This window comes from Haemaphysalis longicornis, unplaced genomic scaffold, assembly GCF_048455015.1.
Source record: "Haemaphysalis longicornis isolate Haplotype H1 unplaced genomic scaffold, Haemaphysalis longicornis Haplotype H1 scaffold_3, whole genome shotgun sequence".
NCBI lineage: Eukaryota > Metazoa > Arthropoda > Arachnida > Ixodida > Ixodidae > Haemaphysalis > Haemaphysalis longicornis.
Window position 1 is genome coordinate 15,465,369 of NW_027526335.1, and position 26,854 is coordinate 15,492,222.

The 26,854-nt window shown below is 45.6% G+C and overlaps 1 protein-coding gene across 3 annotated transcripts in view; it reads right to left on the bottom strand.

The window, feature by feature from the left end:
• The window catches only part of LOC144174009 (C2 domain-containing protein 5), a 55,388-nt gene continuing 28,534 nt past the window's right edge, over window positions 1–26,854 (bottom strand). For 2 of the 3 annotated variants that reach the window (XM_077702409.1, XM_077702411.1), the window contains 13 exons: window positions 19,390–19,443; window positions 19,220–19,294; window positions 17,416–17,490; window positions 16,377–16,496; window positions 13,871–13,990; window positions 12,818–12,904; window positions 12,229–12,318; window positions 11,669–11,753; window positions 10,877–10,951; window positions 6,410–6,456; window positions 5,243–5,368; window positions 2,686–2,832; window positions 1–124 (listed from right to left, as the gene is read on the bottom strand). In XM_077702409.1, the coding sequence (XP_077558535.1) occupies window positions 23–124; window positions 2,686–2,832; window positions 5,243–5,368; window positions 6,410–6,456; window positions 10,877–10,951; window positions 11,669–11,753; window positions 12,229–12,318; window positions 12,818–12,904; window positions 13,871–13,990; window positions 16,377–16,496; window positions 17,416–17,490; window positions 19,220–19,294; window positions 19,390–19,443 (1,203 nt within the window). In that variant the 3' untranslated portion in view covers window positions 1–22. The remainder of the gene's footprint in view (window positions 125–2,685; window positions 2,833–5,242; window positions 5,369–6,409; window positions 6,457–10,876; window positions 10,952–11,668; window positions 11,754–12,228; window positions 12,319–12,817; window positions 12,905–13,870; window positions 13,991–16,376; window positions 16,497–17,415; window positions 17,491–19,219; window positions 19,295–19,389; window positions 19,444–26,854) is intronic. The other variant, XM_077702410.1, reaches the window with a different exon arrangement.

Sequence of the window (26,854 nt, forward strand, 5' to 3'; positions counted from 1 at the left end):
TCTGGTTTGCGACAGATTTTATTCAACAAGATGACAATGCATGCTCAGATGGGTCTGAGTCAGGTATCTGTGAGTGATAGTGGATCAGCACGGCATCACCTGCCACATTTATTAAGCACTGCCCCTGGAAGAAAAGAAGGATTACTTTCAGTACGCTGCTGCACAATAAAAGTGGAGCAGAATCGCAGAAAACATTACAAAACTAGCTCAGAGTAGAATAAACACCAACAGACAACATTTATGGTTCAACCCAAGTCCAGGCATGTGACGAGTGCTCTTTCTCAGCAGCAGCAGGGAAAAAAAACGGGGCGGGGCGGAAAGATATACACACGCACGAGCATAAAGTTCTTGAATTTTAAGTACACACCCGCCGCGGTGGCTCAGTGGCTAAGGCGTTGCGCTGCTGAGCACAAGGTCGCGGGTTCGATTCCCGGCCGCGGCGGCCGCTTTTCTGATGGAGGCGAAAAGCAAAAACGCCCGTGTGTACGAGATTTCGGCGCACGATAAAGATCCCCAGGTGGTCAAAATTAATCCGGAGCCCTCCACTACGGCGCACCTCATCGCCTGCGTTGCGTCGGCGCGTTAAACCCCACAATCAATCAATCAATTTTAAGTACAGAGATTAGGAAACAATAACAGTGTTGAAAAATATTAAAAACAAATATATCAAAAATTAACTAAAATGGGAAAACTTTCACCTTGCAAATTTTTTTTCCATTCGAATAGGGAAAAATGAAACTATTCTCAAATATCGGCCAGTGTTGTTGGTGAGGCAGGTGAATAGACTAACAGATGGCTCACCTCTGCCACACATAGTGCAGTTCTGCACACCAACAAAAATGGTGAGGGAAAAAAAAAAAAAAAGGAGGAAACTGCATGAATGCCCGATTGCATTTAAAACAGGACACCTCCGCCTTTAAATATCGATCCTCCCGGGTATGTGAGAAGCAGATTGACAGTTAAACCTGGATGTAACGAACCTCTATTTAAGGAATTCCTGGATTTAACGAAGTTTTTCAATTCCCTATTGCCAGCCCCATTGAACCCTGTGTGTTTGCGACCTCTTTGTAACGAAGGCGTTGGGACCGTTAACCTAGATTTAACGAATTCGCTATGCTGACGAGTCATTGTTTTTTGCACTTTCTTTGAAAAATTGGCTGGAGAAATGCACCAATTTAGCGAATGGCACCCGCACCGCAAACTACCGTGCATTTCCACGTTTAAGCACAATGTCGGTTTTACGTGCTAGGCCTGCCTGCCGGCACGTAGTTGGGTGTCTCCACTGCTATCTGTGGTGTCGATTCGTCGGTGACGAGTTCTGCTGCCAGAAAATGAAAATTTTTGCCTTTTCAAGACAAGCTGGCAATTTTAAGTGCCGTCTCCGCCGGCGAGGAAGAGTACCGTCTCACCAATTTTGAGTGCGGGAAAGAACCTCAAGTTCAACAAATTCACGTAAAGGCACTGTGAAATAGTTTTCATGTGAATGAGTTTTCACTGTGAAATAAATCCTTGAAGAGTTAGTTCACCGCCACTGCTGTCTATCATTTTGGTTTCATTTCTGCTTCACTCACGCGAGCCTTAACTTGAAATCTGCATGTAACGAAAACTTGTATGTAATGAGAAATTGGGAATTTTTGTCAACTTTGTTATACCCAGGTTTAACTGTAACTTTGCATCATTTGGTTAGGGTAGCAGTTTGGCCAAGAAAGGAGTGAAAGTTTTAATTTCCTTGTTTTTCTTTTTTAACATTTCCACAAGTGAAGGCTTCAGGACATTTTACCCAAAGATGGTTACTTCTGATTGACTACTTTCCCTCTAGATTCTCTGGGTGCAAGTGTGTTTCCAGTCACTACATGGATGTGCCAGGCAGCATAAGAATTGCGAATGGTGTCAGAAACGCACATGAAATGCAGTACAGCCGGTAAAAGGCTTGTCTATAACACAGCGTTCGTACTCTCAGCCCTATCCTGCCCCGCCGGAGCGGGATTTGAGTAAAACTACTGTGGAATTCTGAAGTCTTAGCCCTTCGCTTTTGCCTCCGACATGTTTGGAACGAATATGTTTCGGTAGTTTTCGGATGTAGCTGGTTGAAGTTGAAATCGCTGTTATAGACAAGCGTTTTACCGGCTGTACCATAGTGACAAGTAACGTCGGCCGAAGTCACATTCGCATCATGGTTTTTGACACCCACCAAGACATGAACCGTGTTGAGTAATAAAAAAAATCATTATGTAACAGTGAAACTCATCTGAATTTCAGTTCCCTCCCATATGAAAGTGGCTTAAATAATTATTTAGAAGTTTCGCCTAGGCTCATTTTTTTTCGGTATTGTGACCATCATGCCCATGCCTTGTAAGCAGGCCAACATGATTTGAGTCAAGGAGCATTCCCATCTATTTTTACCATTCGAAAATAAGTCTCTGCCATCATCACGGTCAATAGCACATAATGAAAACACACAAACACAATACCCTCAAAAACAAAACAAAACAATCGCCCGCAGCAAAGTTAAAGAAGGAAGAGAAAAACAGCCCCTGCTACAACAGTGGGGGGAGGAAGGGAGGGAGAGGGAGAGAGAGAGAGAGAGAGAGAGAGAGAGAGAGAGAGAGAGAGAGAGAGAGAGAGAGAGAGAGAGAGAGAGAGAGAGAGAGAGAGAGAGAGAGAGAGAGAGAGAGAGCTGCCCACCTGGTTCTTGTGAGGGTTGTGGAGCAGGACGCACTGAGTCATCTGAAAGGCCACAACTGCGTTGCCCCCCAAGGAGGCCACGTGGGCTCGCACTATTGCCAAGATCTCCGTCATGAACCCTTGCACAAATCCGTTGAGGCCGCCTTCCTGCAAGTGGGAGCAGAATGGACTCGTGCATACACATGCGGGCCGCCACAATTGCATCAACACCCTGTCGCAAGCAAAGGGGGCAGAGCATGGTGTTTAGCAGACATGCGCAGGCTGCGTCGGTCGCTTTTCTGATTGAGGGAAAAAGCAAAAACGCTTGTGTGTATGAGATTTCGGCGCACGTTAAAGATCCCCAGGCGGTCGAAATTAATCCGGAGCCCTCCACTATGGTGCGCCTCATCGCCTGCGTTGCGTCGGCATGTTAAAGGGACACTGAAGTGAATTTGTCAAGCTCCCGTTTTTGCTTGTACTGTGTAGACTGGCTCAAATTAACACACTGTTCATCGATTATCCGGTTGACAAATCGGTAATTATTTTACAAAGCGCGAAAGAAGAAAAACTACCATGCGCGGTTTGCGGCAGCCGCACCAACTAAAGGCTGTGACGTCAGGAGGGGGGGGGCACCGTGATTGGACGATGCCCAAGGTTAGCAATCAAACAAGTTTCGGTTTCGGTTCTGTAAAACAACATGCTTGACATCCGATGGCGTTGTTGGATGGCCATTCTCGATATCTCAGTAATCGCCGTACCGCGCTTCTGCCATGTTGTCGACTGTCAAATGTCTAAGATAAACCTCCCAGGGCGGCTTGGAATCGTAGAAATCACTAGACGAGGCCTACGCAGTGGATGAACGCCCTCCGCGTCACCGCAGACTCTCAAATGCCATGCGCTTTTCCCGCATATTCGGAGCTTGCCTCACTCATGTCTGTTCATAAAAAGCTAGTTCGCACCAGGCCAAGGGTGTGCTGATTGAGGCCTGGGCCCACTGCCCGCAAGCAGTCGGTGCTTGTGGCAACAGCACGCCAACGAGAACTCGCTAGCGCGTCATTGCCAGTATGCGCGCGTTCTGCGATCTCGCTCGTGGAGCAGTGAACGTTACGGCCCAAAAAGGGTGAACTCAGTCCAGAAAACATCGACCGCATACGAAAAAATCAACTTAAAAAAAAAAAAAAATGTACTCTCGGGGATTCGAACCTGCGACTTTCAAAACAGTAATCCCAGCGCCTCAAACCACTAGGCCACGAGCCGGCACTGACCGGGCTGTATATATAAGGTCTATAATGTATAACCAGTTTACACTTTTATTTATTTTAAGCATTTCAAGTACTTTAAGTGACTATTTGTTGTATAGCGCTCCTGCAGTAAGCGTCCCCCAAACTTCCACAATATCTCACGTCTAGCAATTGCATTTCTTTGACGGAAAAGCGTTCGCAGATGTGCGGTCGTGCTGCTGATCGCTGTGCTTGTTTACCCAGCGCAAAAAATGCTTCCTGCTCCCTAGTTTTGCGCTGTACGGTAAAAGTTTCAGTTGATTTTATTTTTTTAGTACCTATATTGACTTCGCTGACTCTTCTCCCGCCTTCAATTGGCCTTAGATTTTCCTACTAGCGTAAAGTCAGCGAAGCGTCGCATGTGCACTTGTGCAGCGCTTGTGTGGAGCGACCCGGACAGTGAGTTTGACACAGTGTACAAACTAACAAAGTAAAGAAAGGCACATTCTTTCATTCACAAAGGTGTTGTGGCTTAGTTTAAATTGAGCGAGCGAATAGCGACGACCCGTCGGCCGCCGGCGGACGAAACGCTGGGCCGACTGACTCAATCGGTAGGTCGGCTGGTCGGCGAACCGTGCAGTAGCGCAGCCATTTTCCAGCTCATCTCCTGCTGACGTCACACGAAAACGCCGCAGAAAATGGGCGAGCGTAAAGAGAGGAGGACAGCATTTTCGAATTGATTTTTCTACTAAATAAATTCGCGTAAACGCGGCCAGAGTGGATTACAATTTGCGCTAGTACAATTTGTGCTAGTAATTTGCGCAACTACAATTTGCGCTAGTAATCCCTCAATGTTTACAAATCACTTCAGTGTCCCTTTAAGCCCTACAATCAATCAATCAATCAATCAATCAACTCATGGCTAATAGATGAAATACTTCACTAAGTTCTAAACAGCCACAGCCTGGTATGTCATTCCTGCTGGACTGTGTATAAAGACATGCAGTCAGATAACTCACTGCTTGTTAGTGGCTCCTGTGCACCCCAAGTGTTACAAGAACCTCAGGTATGTAACAAGGTTTATTTTGGAAGAATGTAATTTGAAATCTGCCTTTTAAAGCCCCACTTCCCCTGTAATGAAAGCACTGTTTCCCACAAAACAAAAATCGAGTGAAGTGTAAAGTGCCCGAGTTTTCAAATAAAGCTCCGTTAAGGGTCACCTTCTTAAAGTGAACAGAATATGCAGCATATGCATGAAAGAAGAATAATTGCGCTACTCTTCTGCCCTGTTACGATGTTCCCCGATCGTGCCACATGCGCACGCAAAGAGTTCTCCCTTGCCAGGGCTGGCCCCGTACCTCTCGTATGCTTGTACCCTCACGGATGAAAAAGAAGTCCAGGTTCCCCAGGTACTTCTCAATCTTCCCTCCCGGCACATGGTCCAGAGAGGTCAGGTCAACCCCATGCCTGCCACAGCACAGTTCCTGCAAATGTGAACAAGGGAGGAACACACAGACAGTGGGCAACGGGCTACCTCTCCACCCACGGCAAGGCTTCACACTGCAGCACTGTCCACTTCTCAAGCTAGACCTTCAAGCATGGCCACTTTATATCTCATAAACATTCAATGAGAAAAAGCACACTGCTTAACAAGCAATGCTGTGTTCTTTAACCCGTTTCATATGGAACCTACCTTGAAGGCTTAGTGCCATTAGATAGCACTTTAACATTATACAGCACATGCGAAACTGAACCTTTCAACCGCGTTCTCCACTCGTTAGTGTTCTGGCTACACTGCAATATAAAAACTGGGCTCCACAGGGAGTAGGTGCTGCTTTGCAGAGGGGGAAAAAGTAATAATCATAGAAAAAGCACACAGTTCATGTCGATTTAAAACATTCACAGCATTTGGTCACATTTGTCGACATTATGGTCATCGAGTGTTTCCCCACGTTTTTAGAGAACAAGCAGATTAACTGACGTCCAGCTGGCTTCAGTGAGCTGCATTTCTAAACCTTGGTGACAACTTTTGAGGTCAGATGAGCTCTTTATGTTTTTGACCCATGTCAACAATGCACATTACCCAACAAGGTAAGAGCCATAACGTGTCCACTGGAATGTGCACAAGAGCAGACAAGATGTCACACTTCCATACGCAGGTTTTCCCGGCCAGCACAATGCATTAAAGCTCAAAAAGAAAAAAAAAGGGGGGGGGAGGAAAGGGGGAAGGGAACAACCTGCATGCTGTTAGAGGCTATGCTATGAAAGAGCCTGCTTATCACATCGTCAGTAAAGAGCAGAATGAAATGTGCCCACCCCTCACACTAAAGCAATCGATGCCTTGTGTAATACTTCCAGCAGTGTGCAGCACTAGCCCCAAGAAGAGAACCAGGTTTTTGACAGTGTCTTTGGTGGGCTGCATTCTCACTCGAAGTCAACTGCGTGCCCTCCTTGCTAATCCCTTCTCTTGTTATGCATTTAAATTGCTGCTCTGAATACAATGCAAGGCTCCCAGCAGCGCCTACCTGGTATCTCAAATTTGACAGCCTGGGGCGCCCGGGTTGCTTTTTACCTGCAAAGCAAAAGCATTGAACAACCAAACATGAGGACACCTCGAGGAGCTCTGCAGTCACGTTTAAGCCATGCAGAATGCCTCCACAGTAAACACAAGCACACTGCTCTTTTGTAAGCATTGAAGCTACACCTTGACTATGAGGCATGCAGTAGATCCCAGGATTAACATTATCAAAGCCCAACCAAAATCTCACGCATAGGTGTTTTAGTTTTCTGTCTGGATCACAAAAACAGAGCTGGGTATTATAGCACCTGCATCCTTGTGTGTTCAGTTACGCAACACCTTGAACACCAACCCACCCCCCCCAGCAGGCTGTTATCACTCCTGATACAATGTGCAGGTAAGTAACAGGCCGGGAAAACTAACAACAACAACAACAACAAAACATGCATGAACACGATAACAGCCTCTACAGTGCCACCACCTCACCATAGACCTTTGAGAATTTACACCAAGCATAATATATGTCGTGCCGTCTCAAACTATACTGCCCTCGCAATAGTCAAAGCAACGTCAGAGACGTGCCCTTATATTTTAAGCGGTTTGCTGCAACAACAGCTGAGCCACTTCAAAACCTTTATTCAAGTACACCACTACTCATGCACATTGAAATTTTTCATGAAGTTGATATTGTACAGTTGGGCGAGGTAAAACATTTCATTTTGTGAGAATAAATGGCACTGCCATTCCACGGAATTCTGTGTAAAATGATAATCAACCACATCCTGCGTATGCAGGCAGAGCAGCATTTGCCGCACCTTGTTTTAAAAGGAAAATACAGCCTTGCTTAATTGGAAAGAACTAGACTTTGGACAGAGCAGGATTGGCCACCCTGGTGTAGTAACGGCCACAACCTCCTATGAATACGCCAATTAACCCTCGGCCCTCAGTCCCCAGTGGCTGCGAAGCAACTGACCACGGCGGCGGTCAGACCTGTGACGCAGCAGAGGGTGCCAAGAATCCCTGGATCCGGACAGGCCGCCAATGGAATCTGAACCTGGCAACGTTTAACGCGCGAACCTTATCTAGCGAAGCAAGTCTCGAGGTGTTGTTCGAGGAATTAGAGGGCATTAAATGGGATGTAATAGGGCTTAGCGAGGTTAGGAGGGCAGGCGAAGCCTTTACGGTGCTGAAAAATGGACACGTCCTATGTTACCGTGGTCTAGAGGACAGAAGAGAACTGGGAGTGGGATTTCTAGTCAATAAAAGCATAGCTGGCAACATAGACGAATACTATAGCATTAACGAAAGGGCAGCAGGTCTTGTAATTAGGCTCAATAAGAGGTACAGGCTCAAGGTGGTCCAGGGCTACGCGCCCACATCCAGCCACGACGACCAAGTAGTGGAACGCCTCTATGAAGATGTGGAATCAGCAATGGCCAAAGTAAAAACACAGTATACCGTAGTTATGGGGGACTTCAATGCTAAAGTAGGCAAGAATCAGGCTGGAGGCAAGGCAGTTGGGAACTATGGTCTGGGCTGTAGAAATAGCAGGGGGAACCTACTAGTTGAGTTTGCAGAAAGGAATAACCTACGCATAATGAATACCTTCTTCTGTAAACGGGAGAGTCAGAAGTGGACCTGGAGGAGCCCGAATGGGGAGCACAAAAATGAAATAGACTTCATATTATGCGATCACCCTGGCGTCGTGCAGGATGTGGAAGTGCTCGGAAGGGTAAGGTGTAGTGACCACCGCCGCAACAAGCTAGTACGAAAGAAGCCAATAAATGAGCTAACAGTAAGACGTAAAGTAGAATAATTCAGGATCGCGCTGCAGAACCGATATTCCACCCTTAACGAGGAAGCCGAGCTTACGACACAAGAAGCCAGCGACAACCTTACACGCATTATCACGGAGTGTGCAGTAGAAGTTGGGGGCACTATGGCTAGACAGGATACTGGTGAACTTTCACAGGAGACGAAATATCTAATCAGGAAACGGCAAACCATGAGAATCTCTACCGCAGCTGACAGAATAGAACTAGCCGAGCTCTTGAAGTTAATCAATAAGCGTAAAACAGCTGACATCCGGAAGTATAATATGGAGAGGATCGAATACGGTGTAAAAAACGGAGGTAGCCTGAAAGCAGTGAAGAGACGTCTTGGCGTGGGGAAAAATCAGATGTATGCACTTAAGGATAAGCAAGGCAATGTCATCACAAATAGGGATAAAATAGTCAGAGTGGCCGAGGAGTTCTATAGAGATCTGTAAAGTAGCCGGGACATACAGGATAATGCCGAACGAGACCATAGTTCAGAGGAGATAGACATCCCACCAGTAACGACCAAAGTAAGGAAGGCTTTGAAAGAAATGAAAGGGGGCAAAGCACCTGGTGAGGATCAGATAACAGCAGACATCTTGAAGGATGGCGGCGAAATTGTACTTGAAAAACTGGCAAACCTGTATCCACCATGCCTATGACCGCAATGGTACCGGAATCTTGGAAGAACACGAACATCATCCTAATCCATAAAAAAGGCGACATGAAGGACTTGAAAAATTACAGGCCGATCAGCTTACTGTCAGTCGTCTACAAGGTATTTACCAAGGTAATCGCTAGCCGAATCCCTGCAACCTTAGATTTCAGTCAACCTAAAGAACAAGCAGGGTTCCGTAAAGGTTATTCAACAATGGACCATAGTCACACGATCAATCAGGTGATAGAGAAGTGCGCTGAGTATACTGAACCCCTATATTTAGCCTTCATAGATTATGAGAAAGCATTTGACTCGATCGAAACCCTAACAGTCATTCAGGCATTTAGGAACCAGGGGGTAGATGAGCATTATGTAAGAATACTAGAGGATATCTACAATGGGTCTACAGCTACTATCATCCTCCATAGGGAGAGCAGTAAAATACCTATAAGGAAGGGTGTCAGACAAGGAGACACAATCTCTCCAATGTTATTCACAGCATGCTTACAAGAAGTATTCAGAACGTTGGATTGGGAACAGGTGGGAGTAAGAGTTAATGGAGAATACCTCAGTAACCTCAGATTTGCTGATGACGTTGCCTTGCTAAGTAACTCGGGGGACGAATTGCAAAGAATGCTTTCCGCACTGGGTGAACAGAGTAGAACCGTGGGCCTGAAAATTAATATGCAGAAAACTAAAGTAATGATCAATAACCTCGGGACAGCACAGCAGGTGGCGAGGCAGTGGAAGTGGTAAGCGAATATATCTACTTAGGCCAAGTTGTGACCCCAGATCCCAACCATGAGGCAGAGATAATTAGAAAGATCAGAATGGGGTGGGATGCATATGGCAGACATTCTCAGATAATGAATAGCAGCCTACCATTGTCGCTGAAGAAGAAAGTGTATGACAGCTGCATCTCACCGGTACTCACCTACGGGGCAGAAACTTGGAGGCTCACTAAGAGGGTTCAACTTAAATTGAGAACGACTCAGCGGGCAATGGAGCGGAAAATGATAGGTGTAACATTAAGGGACAAGAAGAGAGCGGAGTGGGTCAGGGAGCAAACTGGTGTTAAAGACATATTAGTAGAAATTAAGAAGAAGAAATGGACGTGGGCAGGGCATGTAATGCGAAGGCAAGATAACCGCTGGTCATTAAGGGTAACAGAATGGACCCCTAGAGAAGGCAAGCGTTGCAGGGGGCGGCAGAAAGTTAGATGGGCAGATGAGATCAAGAAGTTTGCGGGGATAAATTGGTCACAGTTGGCACAGGACCGAGGTGATTGGAGAATAATGGGAGAGGCCTTTGCCCTGCAGTGGGCGTAGATAGGCTGGTGATGATGATGAGACTTTGGTAGTTACCTCAATCCCATTGCAGCCTAGGGCTATGCAACATCAGCAGCGACATGATTGCATATAGGAACCCAGCATTGCCACCGCTGCTGATTTATCAGCAAGTCTACTGATTTTTTAAAAATTCAAATGAACTGCTGACAACCCTACACATTTTACTAAGTTTCTTACTAATAGTTTCTTGCCTCGGTTACATCTAAAAAAAAAAAACTCACTCAGGACTACTATTGCTGGATACAATGTCAAACAAGATTCTTCGTGCCTTCAAAGAAAGATCAAGTCGTTTAATGCAAACAAGAATGAAAACTATTCTATTGAAATAAAGCCTCTAGCCACATTCAAAGACATGTTCCCCTCAATGGAACTGTGCTTACAGTAGCACAATAAAAAGATGAGCTAACAAAACCCTAAATAAAAAAATGGATTCGCACACTGCAAGACAGGAATGGGTGAAAGTCTACAGGAGAGGCCTTTGACTAGCAGTGAATGTAAATAGGCTGCCAATAATGACTGAGATGAGCGAGTGGTCTACCAAAGGAACAGCTTTCAAAATGGCTCAGTTATTATTGTAACACACTGTATAGCATGGCCTACACTATACAAGTCGACCCAGCTTAAAAAAAGGAAAGTCCAGGGTTTTTTACTCAGAGAGGGTGCCTGGTCTGCATGCCTCTCCTCATCCATTCGGAAGATGAGCTCTTGATCTCCATCTGTGGAAGCTGTAGATGTTAGGGAAGAACGCAGACAGTCATGTTTTCATTTTTTATATCTACGAAAATGGCTTGTGCATGCAATATAGAAACAACTAGGGCGTTGGCTCTTGCATGTAATACAAGAACAATTTCCTGTAAAAGCTTGTGCAATTGGGATACAAAGGGAATGTTAACCAGCATGCTTCTTTGAAGATGCGAGGACATTCTGAAATACACGCAACTGGCAACTTTGAGAAAGCTGCTCATTATTTGTTACTTATTTATATCAGAGCTACGCAACACAGCCACTACTGCAAAACTAAAGCAATTTGTTGGTGTTACATTATGGAGGGATTGGCACACAACACACACTTTTAAAAACACTGAAATACATCTGCAAAAAAGAGTCTGACTGAAGGAAGAGTAAAAGCTTCAAATTAAATGACAGGATGATGCTATATATGGCTACCATTAGCCACAAAACTCTGTACTTAATTTAGGCACGCTGTTCCCAAGCTTTGAGCAATTGCAAGCTTTTTTCAGCACACTGCAATGCCAGATGTGCGTCAAATTTCAAACTAGTTAAGCCTTTTGAAGACAAACAAAGGTATAAGTTTTAAGTATAGCAGAAAGAAGTAGCAACAGTCATGTTGACACTACTCCCTCAGGTAACCTGGAAAAAGAAATGCTGCAGTGCTGCAAGCTTTACACAAACAGCCAGAAACAATGCCGAGACATGCTCACCTGCAATCGGCTTACTAGGCTTGGTGCTTGTTTGAGCTTCCACAACATGGTCATCCAAGCTGACTGCAGTCCCCACCACGGCCACCTGGAGAAAAACCAAAGGGCCGCAGTTGCACACATGCACCCACTGGGAGCCACAGCGTACGGGCCACTACTAGGGCCACGGGCAACAGCTATACTCCCAACAAAGCATCTTGGCTCCCTGCCAATGAGAACGGCAAGACAAAAAATTGCCCTCTCCAAATGCAATGATTCTACATATCTGGCAGTCATTTATAATGGCATCTGAGCTGCCAACTTAAAACTTTGTTTCTTCCTCATCACAGGCTTCCTTTACACGCTCCACTTAGTCAAGATAGTTTTGGAATTGTGAAATGTGTTTTACTGTGCACTATTAAATACCATTACGACTGCCTACTCATTGCTCATTTTCCCACTCATTTAGCGCCCTCTACTCATGCCCACTAAGCTGTCAACCCCACGTTTAAGAAGCCTAGAACAGATTGGGCACAGATCATGGAATCGCACCGGCAGCGGTAGTAGCAGCTGATGCATCTCACCTGCAGTTCATCTTGGTCTGGAAGCTCTATATGAAAGCTCAGGCTTGCTAAACAGCATGGCACCAATTTGCGAAGCTTTACAAAAAGACTCTGAAATGAAAGGCAGTTTCAGCAGTAAATAACCTGGGCATCATCACTTCGCAGCCACCATCTTTTCATATCCTCTTTTCGCGTTTCGTGCACCAAAGCGCGTTTCGAGGCATTCATAAATAATAGGGAACCGCAGAGAAAACAGACGCAATGATGCACACTGCGCTGCCATTCTTTCCATTCCATCCTATTTCCCGTTAGTGCATCGAGACAGAAGGTGCTGCCAATTAGCCAAGCAAGAAGCATTGCTGCTTCTGAGTTCAGCGTATATGGCTGGCAGTCACGTAGACCCTAATTCTGCACACAACACAGAAACTACAGAAAAGTTGGCCGGAGGGCTGAGATTAGTTGCGTGCATGTGATGAGAGCTCTCAACACGCACACTCACTTCAACCTTGAAAGGAAGCTGCCCAGCCAGCAGCCAGCCTATTCGCCAGGGCAAATGGCCAAGCAGGATTTACGTTATGTGAAAGACGTCCAATCGGAAAAGATTTCTTACTTGAATAATGTGGTCAAAGTGCTGGGACAATATTCGGCTTGGATGAACCCCCGGGAAGAGCTTGGCTCGGTAAGTTTGCATAAACAGCTGCGCACACAAAAGCAGAGAAGCAGATGTGTAAACAATAAGCCCGTACCAGTGCTGGTCGGGTAGTAAAAACGCTGCTAATAACCTGCACCGCCCTGCTGGTAACAGAAATCTCACCACATGGTGTCTCGCCCTCTTTCTCACGCACGCACACACACGCGCGCACACACACACACAAAAAAGAAAAGGATTCAGCCAGAAAACTGCTATGATGATTTCAAAGATGCACGGTGTACTAGTGTGAATAAAAAGAAAAGGTATAGGTGGGTGTGTGTTCGCACCTGTACGTACGTGCATGTGAGCGCACACATTCACACACAGAAAGGGAGGGACGTTAGAGCGAAGCTTTTCTGATCTTAAAGCCGTTTCAATCAATATGAAGGCTGTAGGGAGTGTACAGCAGTGATTCGCCATAATGGGCTGTGGCGCCGTTATTTGCTCACTTTTACCACCCATCCCGCTCTTCACTGCCCTGCCTCATTTCTCTCCTGATGAATTCAACAGAGGTTTGTCCAACGCATTTCAAATTTCCCGCCTCCGCAGTGCTCGCGTGCCCCCTGCCTGAAACTGCACCAGCGCGAGTTCCTTTCCTTTTGTGCTTGCTTTTCCGGCATTGCACTGCCACTTTTTTTCGCTTACTAGCGTAAAAACCAACCCAATGAGCGTTCCTAACTACATGAACACGGCGCTGCCAGTTATTTAAGTATATTTTGCCTTGAATGTACCTGCAGTTTTCTTTGCGCTAAACAACGAGGACGTGTGTGTCAAGTGCCAGCGGTTCACAAGTTTCGAATGCTTGTGACTATATAAACGGCTTGGCTTTCGAAGCCTCTGTGGGACGCCGCGATGACGGAACGCCGTGTGGCTCTACTTGGGTCCAGTGAGCAAGCTACGACAACAAGGCAAGCCCCGAACGTGCTCGGCACTTAAAAAAACTGCCAGCTGGAAATACTAAATGGGGCTCACTTGCAGGTTGCAGCAGAAGCCGTCCATGCCGGGCATGACTTCTGTGTTGCACATGGCAAATCCTTCAGGCATGTGGGGCTCCCTCAGGATGCTCACTGCAGCATCCTCAGCATCATCCAGCTGGCCAGGGGGAAGGAGGGAGGGGGACGTGGCCCAGAGGACGACATGGCATTGCACGGCTGTAGTTATTGCTCACTCCTACACTACAGGTGGTGCTCCTTTTGCGCGTGCGTACAAAGTTGAATACCTGTGCTACAAGCCGTTCTGAAACTTCAAACATACTTGATTGATTGATTGATTGTAGGGTTTAACGCGCCGACGCCACGCAGGCGATGAGGCGCGCCGTAGTGGAGGGCTCCGGATTAATTTTGACCACCTGGGGATCTTTAACGTGCGCCGAAATCTCGTACACACGGGCGTTTTTGCTTTTCGCCTCCATCAGAAAAGCGGCCGCCGCGGCCGAGAATCGAACCCGCGACCTCGTGCTCAGCAGCGCAACGCCTTAGCCACTGAGCCACTTCAAACATACTACCCATCAAGTAGTGCACTGTCAATCCATTAACTATCAATCAAAAGTTTCTGTGTAGCATCACAATAACGAAGTGCCACAGAAAAGTCATTCTTACAACCAATACTTGTAATACCCGGGTTGTGCACAAAAGATAATTGACAGAGTTAATTGACAAAAGGTAATTGACACATTGGACAGAGAGCACCTGACTAAAGGTGCAAAGCTGCGGCTTTCTGTTTATTTAGGAAGTGTTGGAGAGACGATGCCTGTCCCCCCTCATCTCCAAAGCCAGCTGAAACACCAGAAGGCACAGCGGTTTCATGTCAGCTAGAGTCGCCCACTTCTGCCAATTTTCATCACCTGATGTACAAAACCCAGGGCTATGCCGTTATGCAGCGCAGTGTTAATATTCATCGATGAAGCATCCTACTGGGCTTCAATGGGTTCGATCAGCGATTCCAAACTCCTTCCCCCTTTCTTCACAACAGCAGAAAAAGAGCAGACCACACTTCAATATACATTACACGTGGAGAATGAGATCTGCCCAAATTTCTACAAGACAGATGCTGCTGTGCACATGGTGGTAAATGGGACCTTGTTGGCCCAATCTCTGATGTGCCTTCTACTTCAGCAGAAAACACATATTACAACCCCATTTCTGTGAGACAGGTAGCAGTGTCTAAACGGGGCAAATCTTGATGTCCCCATGTAACAGCGCTCAGAATTTTAATGTTGGCATTAGACTGTAATACTGGCACATGAAGGTCTCTAAAACTTAACATTTAGGACTTGGTAAGATCTTAACAGCCACATTAGAATAATGTGAAACCCACACACCCACCTTTGTCATGTGCCTCATCAAGGAAAAAATTCTAAAAATCAACTGCACACAAGCCATTCACAAAAATTCCGATCCTACCGTAATTCTTCATCATAACCTAAATTACTTTGCAACAAGTACTGACAACCAAAGCGCTTTACAGAGTTTACAGGTAAATTAATTTGGCGAACCTGAACCTGGTGATGTGTCACATGATCATCAACCTGTTGCCAGCACCACGACAGGAAGGGCAAGATTACCAATTGTACAATAGTTTAAGGGGGCCAAGCAGACAAAATACCAATTTGTTTTATTTGAAAGATTTCGCATTATATAGTGCCCCCAGTGCATGTCTGGCAGCAAATGATGCTTTATTCACTGAGAAATTAATTTAGGTTAATATTTTGATTCTCCTACCAAATCGTGTTTTCGTAACATCAGCAATGAAGTCATAAGTGTGCGTATTCAAACAAACTTCCACTGCGTCATTCAGCTCTGCAGCCTTGCTTGCCGTCAGCCCTCCCAGATGGCGCTACTATACTCATCAACCGTTTTCTGCCTTTGCTTTGTTTTTTGCCGTATTTGCACCTGGTTTGTTTTTTGTTAAGGTAGAAAATATTCGTTCAGTGAAACATGGCGTTCGCTCAACCAACAGGGTCATGTAAGACACCGTCGCTTACACCAATCGGCCAGTGTCATCTGGGACAACTTCAAAGCACCGCAGTGCTGTGCAGCTAAAACAACGTAGTGCGCGCAGTACCAGCAGCAGTATGCATCGGTACTTCAATGTTTACGTGTACTTTCGTAACTTCCACTGTTTACCCGACCTATCTTACTGCTATAAAAAGAACGTGCCCTAGATGTGAGCGCAAATCGTTCGGCAAGCTTATAAGCCCAGCTAATTTGCATTTCTTTTGCTTGCCTCAGTTAATCACAGAGCTGGCACATATGACATCATAGGTTCTGTTGCGGGAAATGAGCTAGTGGGTCGCATGGCCGATCCCTTTTCTTTCCGAATTATGTAGCTTATTTGAGCGAAGCGTGTTAAAAATGGTGTCAGTATGATTCTAACCAGGCAGTCTCTTGAATGAACCAAACTTGTGTTTTGTCTGCATGGCTTCTTTAAAAAAACACGAAGCTATAAGTGTGGGAAAAAAAAAAAAAGAAGTCCTCACCTCCACTAGGCAGGCATCTTGCTTTGCTGTGTGGCTTTTATCAAGGGCCACGCGTTCATCATCACTCGTATCAGAGTCACCCGCAGACTTTCCGTTTTGCTTCATAGCACCCTGATCCTGCTGAGGACAACAGTACAAGAACGAGCATTGAAAACTGGCATCCCAAACGAGTGAGACAGAACTCAACACTCGAATATAGCTCAAGCTCTGTTGGCACTGTAAACTGTAAACACTTTTATTGCAGCAATTTTTTGGTCGCAACTAAGGTCGATCTCCAGTACTGACCAATAAAAGGAAACAAGGAAAAGAGAGAGACAATTTTGACTTAGACTTTGATTTGCACACTGCACCTTAGCTAAACCTGTAGAGCAAAGGAACCCTTTTGGTCAGTGTGGCAACGTGAAAAAATTGATTTGTTGTACCATTAGTCTGACTGCGTTCATTCACAAATCAGAAGTCGTGAGCACTGTAACTTTTCTCAAACCACAGGCCCTGGTATCAGCTGCTAAGCTGAACCATAGCTTCCGCTGCCTTCCTCACACGACACAAGTTGGGTGGCACAACACAAGGCTGCCTTACCTAGGATACATTAGATGTCATAACTATGCAGTGCAGACAATTGTTGTCTATGTCCGGAAAGCAAAATTTGTAAATACCAGGCACAACTGGCAATGGTTGACATCAAATGTCAACAAACGCTGTAGTTTTAGCTGACACGGAATCCTTAGGAATGCAGAAGTGTGTACTATTTTGCAACTAAAACGGTAACGTTCAAAGCAGGCAAGAAGCTCAAACTAATTTCAGGGTGTCTTTACAACAGACATAGGAGGCTTTTGAAGTACAGCCCCTGCTTTGAATATGACAAATGCCCAGAGTTATAATACTAGTAGAGGCCCTAGGCAAGCTTCCCTTTAGAGAGCTTGTGCAGAAATTGGAATTGGTGCAGAATTGGAAATTGGAAACCCCTTGACCTGCAGCACTGAGTAGGCACTATGCTAACAATTCTAGATTAAATGACAACAATAAAAAACCCACCCACCTTTCGACCAGTAAGCAGCTTTGGTATGTGCAAAGAAGGCAGTGGTATTGCTGTGAGACAAGCACCAGTTCCAGTCTAGGGGAAAAAAAAAAAAGAAAATAGGTGTATATAATAAATATTTAAGCAAGCTATAACGCAAATATGAAAAAAAGAAAAAAAGAAGGGATGGTCGTTTCACGATGGTTATCTGTATTCTGTGCTACCACTCTTTCCCTTATTAGTTCCAAACCAGTTGCAGTGCTGGAGGGGTGCACGGAAGAAGGCAACGCACTTGGAACGCTATTGCCTGCAGCGCCATCCATTGGCACCCCTGAGAAACGCTTTTTCTTTTTATTGCTCACACGACATTCTTCCCCTTTGCTGCGTCTCCAATAAAGAGACTTCACACTCTGGCAAAACAATGTTGCCCAGCAGCCCTAAGCTTGGTCGTGCGGCAGCTAAGCTTTGTACATTTGGGACATGAACATTCAAGGTGGGGGCGCTGTTTGCAATGTGTTCTCCAGCTATATCAGCACTCCAGATTTTGGTTTTCACCCGTAATAGCATCAACTTTATGTCTCTTCACATGTACAGTGCTCACGGATTGAAACGCGACACTGCGAGCGCGTGGCCTGCGGTACATGCAGCGCCGCCCGTGGACGCCCGTGGAAGCTAGGTGTTGCATTGTGGTATACCGTGAGGATGAGAGTGTTTTAACCGTAGGCTTGCTGCTTCCGGTTGCCAATAAGCGGGGCTGTGGTTCCCCGCAGCGACAATGGTGCGCTGCGAGCCTGGAGTGCAGGAGCGCGTTTGTGCGCTGGTGGTAGCCGCTCGACGGTATGCGCAGCCAATTTCGCGACATTGTCTGCTCGCGCGCTCTTCTTACGCATGCCGTTCCGATGCGACACAGATAATGTGCATGTAAGGCACGGTCACGCTTATCTGAATAAAACAAGCGTCTGCACGACGGAACAGCCAACTTCATTCCATGATATAAACTAAAAAAAGAGGAGAGCCGACAAAGTACTAATGCACCGCACCACACGCGAACGTGCCTGCAAAGGCGTCTTTCCTTTTTTTTTAGTTTACATCCTGGAATAAAGTTTGCTGCTCCTTCGTAGAGAAGTTTCTTTTATTCAGATGAGCGCGGCTGTGAATTACATGAACATTACTGTGCCGCATTGGAAGGGCACGCGTAACAAGAGTGCGCGCACACGATGTCACGAAATCGGATGCGCGCACAGCCGGGCTACTACCATCGGTGCACAAACACATTCCAGCGCTCCAGGCTCACAGCGCCCTGCTGTTGCTGCGGGGAACCACAGTCCCACTCATTGGCAACCGGAAGCAGTAAGCCTACGGTCAACATGCTCTCATCCTTGCGGTATACCACAATGCAACACCTACCTTCCACGGGCGGCACTGCATGTACCGGCGGCCACGAGCTCGCAGTGGCGCGTTTCAATCAGTGAGCACTGTACACCACACAGGTTAGACATGGCAGCAATCTGTTAAATTTGTGTCTCCATAGCTGTGCCACCAAATCGGCAGGGAGGATGGTGAGAGAGGAAGGGCACTTTGCCATTATGTGCTTCTCATTATGAACGTGTGTGCCAATTGAGAAAAACCGAGAATGTGGCCTACATGTTCTAGGCTTTAATTTGGCAAGGCAATTAGACAATGTCTGGAACTAACTGCAGAGTCCCTTGAACTTCTCAGAGTGCAAAAACTACATTATCATTTCTGCTTATGTAGAGCACACGACGTGCAGGTCACCCAACATAAACCACATTTCACAGATGGTCTTCTAAGACAGGGTACTCACAGCTATGCCCGCGATCAGGCGCTCCCCAACTGAGACTTGCACTTTGAGGCCAAAAATGCCATTCAGGCCCTTGAGCTGCGAGGGGGAGAGATCAGGGTGGGAATGGGAAGCAGTGAAGCAGAAATGACGTACAAAAGGAGCACCACTCCACTGTGAAGCCTTTAGCTTACCTTTAGCTTACTTTGTATTTGGCGATGCAACTCAATCTCAAGGAATGGAAGAGTCTGCAAAACATATGATAAACCGTAAAACTTAGTGCACAAAAGTGGAATGCCAAGACTGACCACAGCACTGGCAAAAACAACCACACTGATTGAAAAATTCCCAGTAGTAGGAAATGTATACCGTTTCGAGCAGTGCCAAAGTAAGGTCATAAGGAGCAAACATGGAGCAGTTTGCCTGAATCTGATATTTAAGATCAGCCATTTGTAAACCTTCTGTATCAGCATGCAGACATGACTGCAGCCTCATTTGTATCTACCTCAATGAGGCACACAGTGTCATGTACCTAATGCTACAGCACCTCACCAAAATTGTTGTCAGGACACAAGCACTCAACCATGCATATGTGGGGTGGTAGAACACCTTCACAAAGCACAAAGAATTGAAGGAGGCATTATGGAAGGGGCAGGAGCGTGTTTCTATCATCATAAAAATGGCACTCTATGCTTAACTCTTTCGTTACCACGTCTATTCAAATCGATCACCGGTGATCGATGATTTATAATGCCTATTTCAACATGTTGTAGTCGTTTCTCGTACACCTAATGCGGGCAGTGGTTAGACTAGGCACTGCGCTTTTAGAATCAGTTTAAGGGGGGACGTGGCTTTCAAAATCAACTTTTTTATTTCTTTGTGGATTTTGATGAAAATTGGCACAGCAACTGGAAATGCTTCTGTGATAACACCATAAAAATTTCAAGATAATATTTTGATAACTTTTTTATTTATTAAATTTTCTTTCTGTTCCGCTTGTACCGAGCTTGAGCGACTTATAAAACACGATAGAAAACTTGTTCGAAGTGCTTTGCATTCCCAAATGAATGGGCGAGGTCGTGACAGTTTCAGAATTTTTTTTTACAAAACAATATTTTTTAGTTTTCATTTTTTTAGAGGTTAATGTGCAACAGGCATGTCGACTGTGAACGACTATTTGAATAAAAAAGTCACAAAAAACAAATCTGGAAAACCAAAAGTGTCACGACCTGAACTGTTCATCAAGGAATGTAATGCAAGAAACGGAATCAAAATAGACCCAGTGGTCACGAAGAAATCCCTGGTACAAGCGACATAGGTGGCATAAAAAACTGTTTTGAGAAAACGGCTTCCGAAGTTTCAACATAGGTTTCACTTATCAAAAGTCGCCACGGTTGCAGCCTTTCATGTCCTTTTGAACATGGGGCTTCTGGAAGGCCTTGCCTTGAAATTTGAGTGCCTTTTACAGCCTTTCTCTTTCCAGAAAACATCATTTTCAGCTCCTCCGTGAAGAGTACATACCCCCTTTGCAAACCAAACGGAGAGGAAGATGTGTTTCAATGGGTTTTCAATGCAAAGTAGGTTAGCTGGTTGGCTGTATCGCACTGGACAACCTCCTTTTGCAGTGTTGTCACCATGGACACAAGTTAAGCATTTTTTTTTACTTAAATTTGAACATTTTTGGCTTTTTTTATGTTTTATCTTGCCTGGCACAGCAACTTAGTACTCATATACGTGCAGGTGTTCATTGCCAAAAGTTTGCATACCACAAGGATGAAAATGAGCTACTTTGAAGCTTGGTAGAGTATTCTGCATAACTCCCAACTTCAATGCAAGAGCATATTTTTTTACTATTGACATTCAAGGCATCCAATATTTCTCGCAGCACAGCCAGTATGCCCTAAACAATGGTATCAATAATTTCCCTAAAAAAATCACTGTTAAATGCTGCCACAGTAACGTACATTTTTAACGCAGAGAGCATATTTTTATTCTTATATTACTAACTCAAACCTGTTCGCATGAAAATTACAAGTGCACGGGAAACGTAGCGCAAGAAAGGCGATACGGCTCGCGCGCATCGCAGCGCACGCTTACCGCGACATATCGAACTTTGATTATACCTGATATGGCTGGTCAGGTCGCTTTTAAGATTAAATCTAACGTCGCAGGCGTTAATTACAACTACTGGCGTTCAATCGTAACCGGTTGCCCAGTCATGTGATGCTCCAATGCGCGTCGGCTATGCCGTGCGCGCCGCAGCGTTTGACGCGTCGACCGTTTCTTTCTCAAGGCTAGCGAGCCCACAGTCAAAACACAGCAATAACTAAGCGTGTAAACATCGCAAATCCGACTAAAAGTTCACTTCACGAACCGCTATCGCAAGCGCGCACACCGCGTCACCCTCCAAGGTCTGGCGACGGTAGAGTCACGCGCACCACGAAGCGTTCGATGACCTCCGCCTTTCGAGCCACACAACTTCCCGTAATCTGGCTCGTTATCTCTGGCATTCCCATCGCGATAACGTGCGTATTGAATACCACAGATTGAACAGAAACTCGGCCGAGCGAAGCGGCGAAAATGAACTCAATCCGCTCGCTACGCAGCTCAGGCGGCCGCCATCTTGCGTTGCGCCCGCGACATCCAATCAGGAGGGTCGTTGGTCTGTGCCCGACCGGAGGACCAATAGCGCTTCAGCATCTATTTCTAACTTCGTTTGTGCGTCGTTTCTTTTCTGCCGTTTGTGCGTTTGTGAATGAACGAAGATACAAGAGACGAGCGGAACCGGAAAGACGATCGCTCGGCCGATCTAACCATATCAAAATGGCCGCGCCCGGTGGCACCGTTGCGGAGATAGAGCGCTCCGAAAATTGCCGTTTTTTCGCCCTTTTGCGCTGATAGTTTGTCACCGCGCCTGACAAAAGTATTTTTTTATGCCACTTTGCGACGCTTTTCAGCGTAAAAACTTTGCTGACGCACAGAATAGGAAACATAGAAGCCGAATATGTGGGTTTCAAAAAAACGATGTTTTGGTCATTTTTCCGAAGTTGAAAGCCGCGTCCCCCCTTAAATTTTCCCCCTCCGGCGACATTGAGACTTTTGACGGCGTTTTTTGCGAGGTGAGGTGCATGTGTTTTTGAGGAAGGGGGCGTGGCTGCTGCACTTGAGAAAAAAGGATGCAGATCGTGGTTAGGCTGTATTACCATAATATTTTTTTTGTTAAAAGGCTCCTGGCAAGTCAAATACCAAATAATGCGGTCAGCTTTGTAATCCGATGGCGCTGAGAGGTGATAATTACTTGAAAAGGCGCCAGCTATTCACTAATGCTCTTTGGTTCGGACAAAGGGCAGCTTTATTCTCCCAAAGCTTATTTCTGATGGTCCCCCGCATGTCTAGCAAGTGTGCCTGCCATTTTCAACCAGTTTCCAGCCGTTTCGGTTTCGTTTTTGCAGTACGAAATTCATATTTGGCGCTACTACGCAGTTACCCAACTACAAGCTCATTTGCCATGGTGCCTCTGTTGCCCCCTGCTGCTGCTCCTCAAAACAAGCATGCCGCTCGCGCTTCCACTTTATCTAGGCCTTGCTTCTGCAATAAGAGCTTCCGCTGAAAGTCAAACGATAACACCAAGTCGTCGGGTATCAGTTCAGACGAGGAGAACGCTTCCAATTGGCCTTGAACACCGCCAGGTGTTCACCGGCCAGTTTCGGTTTCATACGAGGGTATTTCCGGAGGTCTAGTGTCACTTTTTAGTAGTACTGTCTATTCTGACGAAGTCTCCAACAGCCTTGTATTTGTTTCTTTTCAAAATTGTTAGGTGGTGCTGCAATGTAGTAGGCTCGTAGTGCTGAACTCGCTTCACAGCCCAACGGCGGCTTGGTGAAAGCTTGCTGGGAATGATTCTAGTGCATCGTACCTTATTCCTGCAAGCAGGGCTACCATAGTGAATCAGAACATGATAATAAACCGCAAATGAAAGTTCTGACTGATTAGTGATCATCAGAACGTCAACAAGCACAGGGGTGAGACAGCTGAATCAGATTTGGGAGCAGTTTTTGGAGCAGAGAAATCTTGATTTTGGAGCAGAAGAACCTTGATTTGGAGATGAATGATGACATTTATTTTACACCTTAGGAGCCTGAAAATCAAATTTTTGGCAACTCGGGGGGAAGGGGCGGAGAGCACTTTTTAAGGGGTTTTGAATGTACATAACACTGAAACAGCCTTTCAATGAAGTTTTTTCTAATAGAGTATCACAAGGAGCGAACTGACTGCCTTTTTACAAGCCATTTATAAATTCTTAGGCTCTATGCATAGATAGCATGGAGTGTCGTTGAAAACATCGAATCGAGAAACTAAGCAATCGTAAGGCATTTTCATTATCATGTGAATGCTGGAATTATTATATTTGTAATCCCAGACTCTGCTTTATACACAATTGTAGAGGCATGGCAAAAGTTGCGCAAAGTGAGATGACAATCTTCGCATCCCACCAGCTCATTTAAATCCCCAAGGTGCGTATTCACTACGATCGCAATTTGAATAACGCTGGTATAGTTTAGCCACGTCCCTCTCGGCATTAAATTTCACTTCAGATAGATAAACCATTATTATCGGCCACTATCGGCAGTGGCCATTATCGGCCACTGCTAGAACATTTTGCGGCGATGTAGCCTGCGCCGCCACTTCTGCAGTGTCGATCGTCCCATTTCCGCACTCGCAAGCTCGCTGTCAAAGGTAGCAATAACTGAGCGTTTTGTTATAAGACCACAATGAGTCCGAAATTTCACTTCAAGCACGCACCGCGCCTCTCACTCGAGACCGAAACACGGCGAATTCGCGGGCCCCATGTTGTTTTAGATGAACGCGACCCCGTTCTTCGAGTCACGCAACTTCCCTCAACAGATCAAACGACTAAATGAAAACCCAGCCACCCACATAACCAAAACCACAGTAGAAATCGGCGAAGAGCACTCTGCCTGAACCATGAGCAACGGCGTCGCACAACGTTAACTAAAAACGTTGACTTCGCCCGACGGCCATGTTTTCCAATATTCACCATACCAAGATGGCGGCGCCCAGTTATGTCATTCCGGAGATACGGCGCTCCGAAAATTGCCGTCTTTTCATCAATTTTCACCAGTAGTTTGTCGCCTGAGTACACATACGCATTTTTTTTGTACAGGACCTTGCAGTTGTTTTTCATAGGAAAACTTAAAAAAAAACCCGACCTGGTGACCTTCGAAAAAACTATCTTGGGGACAATTTTATGCGGGTTTTTTATTGAATGATCAATCAATTAAACCTTTACAAACAAGATCATCTTGGGGTGCTGGAAAATTATGCCGTCAGTAAGCGTTTTCCTCCACTGAAACTGGCGGGAGCGTTAAAATCCTTGGCTCTCAGACTGTTTTGGAGCAGCTTGGCGCAATTTTTGCAATTTTCAAGCTTTTGGAGCAGCCCGGCGCAGGAAAGCAGATTTGTATCAAAAGTGCGCAATATGCGCAGCTGTCTCACCCCTGCAAGCATCCACCAAAGCGTTTGGTTCTCAACTCCAAGCGGATTTTTTCCCACCGCTTGCTTCCCTTCAATATTGTGCCGGTCATAATCATTGACAAGGTGTTTTTACATCACGTGGAGGCTAATTTGGGCCTTTAATAATGCCAAACCACCAGATTTCTTCTAGAGAACCATCCAAAATAGCCAAATTTGAAATAGTGGTTGGGCTTCACCACATGGTACGGGCACCACGCGGGCTAACATTTTTTTTTATATCCGACAAATTGTACTGTGCAACACATTTTTTTTTTTCTAGGACGGGTATTTGAAATGTCTACGTACAAAATGTATATTCTAAATTTTTTCTACTACTGGTCGTTAATTATACACAACTTACTTTTTTCTTATTTTCTTCGACACATGGACAAAAATTTCGAATTCGATAATTTTTTTCCCAATCATTATTTATGAAAACATTATTAAAACTGGTGTCGTTGGAAAGCGCGTGGAATAATCTGCATTTTATGCCACTGCAATGTGTGCCTAATCAATATGTATAGAACAAAAAAAATGTTTTATTAGACCCTTCAAAATTGGTCAATTTCCCGCGGTAACGAAAGAGTTAAAGGTAATACCAGAGTCCTTCAATGCTTTACTGGTCACGAAACTGCTCCGTAACTCAATGGGAGAGCTTCATATGCTGTGTTTGGCCGCCGCGCGGTGGCGCCACCCTCTCACTGAGGTCACTCCTCGGGCGGCGTTGCGCTGGCTCGAACGGCGGAGCCGCGGCGAGTTGTGTTTGTTTTGTGCGGGAAAAAAATGTAACGTGCATATCGCGCTCTTGTGATGCGGAGTTGCGTCCCGGGATGTCGTTCCTTGTAAAACGATGCCACAGAAAATGCTTCCTTGTTCTGTTGACCGAGCGACGGGCAGCTGTGTGAGAAATGGAGGGGCGCCATTCCAAGGCAAGCAACGGGACATTTCAGCTTCGATTATAAGTGTGCGACAGTGTGTGGAAATGCACTGTGTGTGAGAATGGAAAAAGCAATGTACCCTTTTGAGAGCATCGTGGACCTAGAAAAGCCGGATTTGTGTCATATCAGTCAGGTTGTAGCGGTGCTTCATTACCTGTTTGCAAACTTGTATTACCTTGCGCTCAGGCTCGCGTGTAAAAAAGCTTTGGGACGTCCTTGTGCTTTTACTTTTCATATTTCCGCGAATTATCCCTTAGGGTTCGTTTTGTTTGTTTTGTAACCACGCGTGGCCGATTCCGGTTTCTTATCTGACGTTTCAACCGGAGCGCCCGTTTGATCTTTTTGTCGTACGTACGTCCCGTCGGGCAATATTGTTTGATATGGAAAGGGTGCCACCTTGTCGCTAACTTGATTTTTTGTTTCTTCGACAATGTTCTCGATCCTATTTCCATGGATCTGAAATTAATAACGTTCCAAGAGTAAAGCATGCATAGTAAACGCCGCTCAACTCCCTTTATCCACGTTCACCTGTTCACGTCACACTACGCGTACTGCTTCTTCGACGTTTGTGTTTCATTCTAGTCTTTTGTAGTGCAGGAGATTGCTAGCTCGCTGCGTTCAGAAAAGCTTTGCGTCGTTCTTGGCTACGTGGCAATATTCTGTTTCCTCCGTGTGCTGCACATCGCAGCGCAAAAAAATTAATTTTTGTACGCTGGACCACGCCCTTCTCCCTTCGTGACATTGACATTTTTTGTTGCGTGTGATAAAATCAGTTTCATTGTTCTTTTTTCGCTTCCTGTTTTTGCAAGGATTGCAAAGCGTGGAAGCAGCAAGACACATGGTGCAACATATATCTCTTCGTGTTTTGATCCTTCGCGTTTCTGCAGCGTTTTTAGATGTTCTCAAGTATGTACCCACTCATCGAAACGACAATACTATTGGGATATTTCTTTTAGCGTTCTGTGCATTCCAGAGCAATCAACGGATTCATTAAGCGTAGTCTGAACGACGCGTACTTGGTTTCTTTCAGTTTTTTTATTGTATTATTGATAGGCCCGCAGCAGTCCGTGACTACACAGCTACCGTATGTGTGGTATTTACAACTTTGCTTTAAGAAAAGAAGCAATATAGATTTAAAATCCGTAAACACGACGTCGCACAGAAGCCGTTGCCGTTCGCGGCCGAA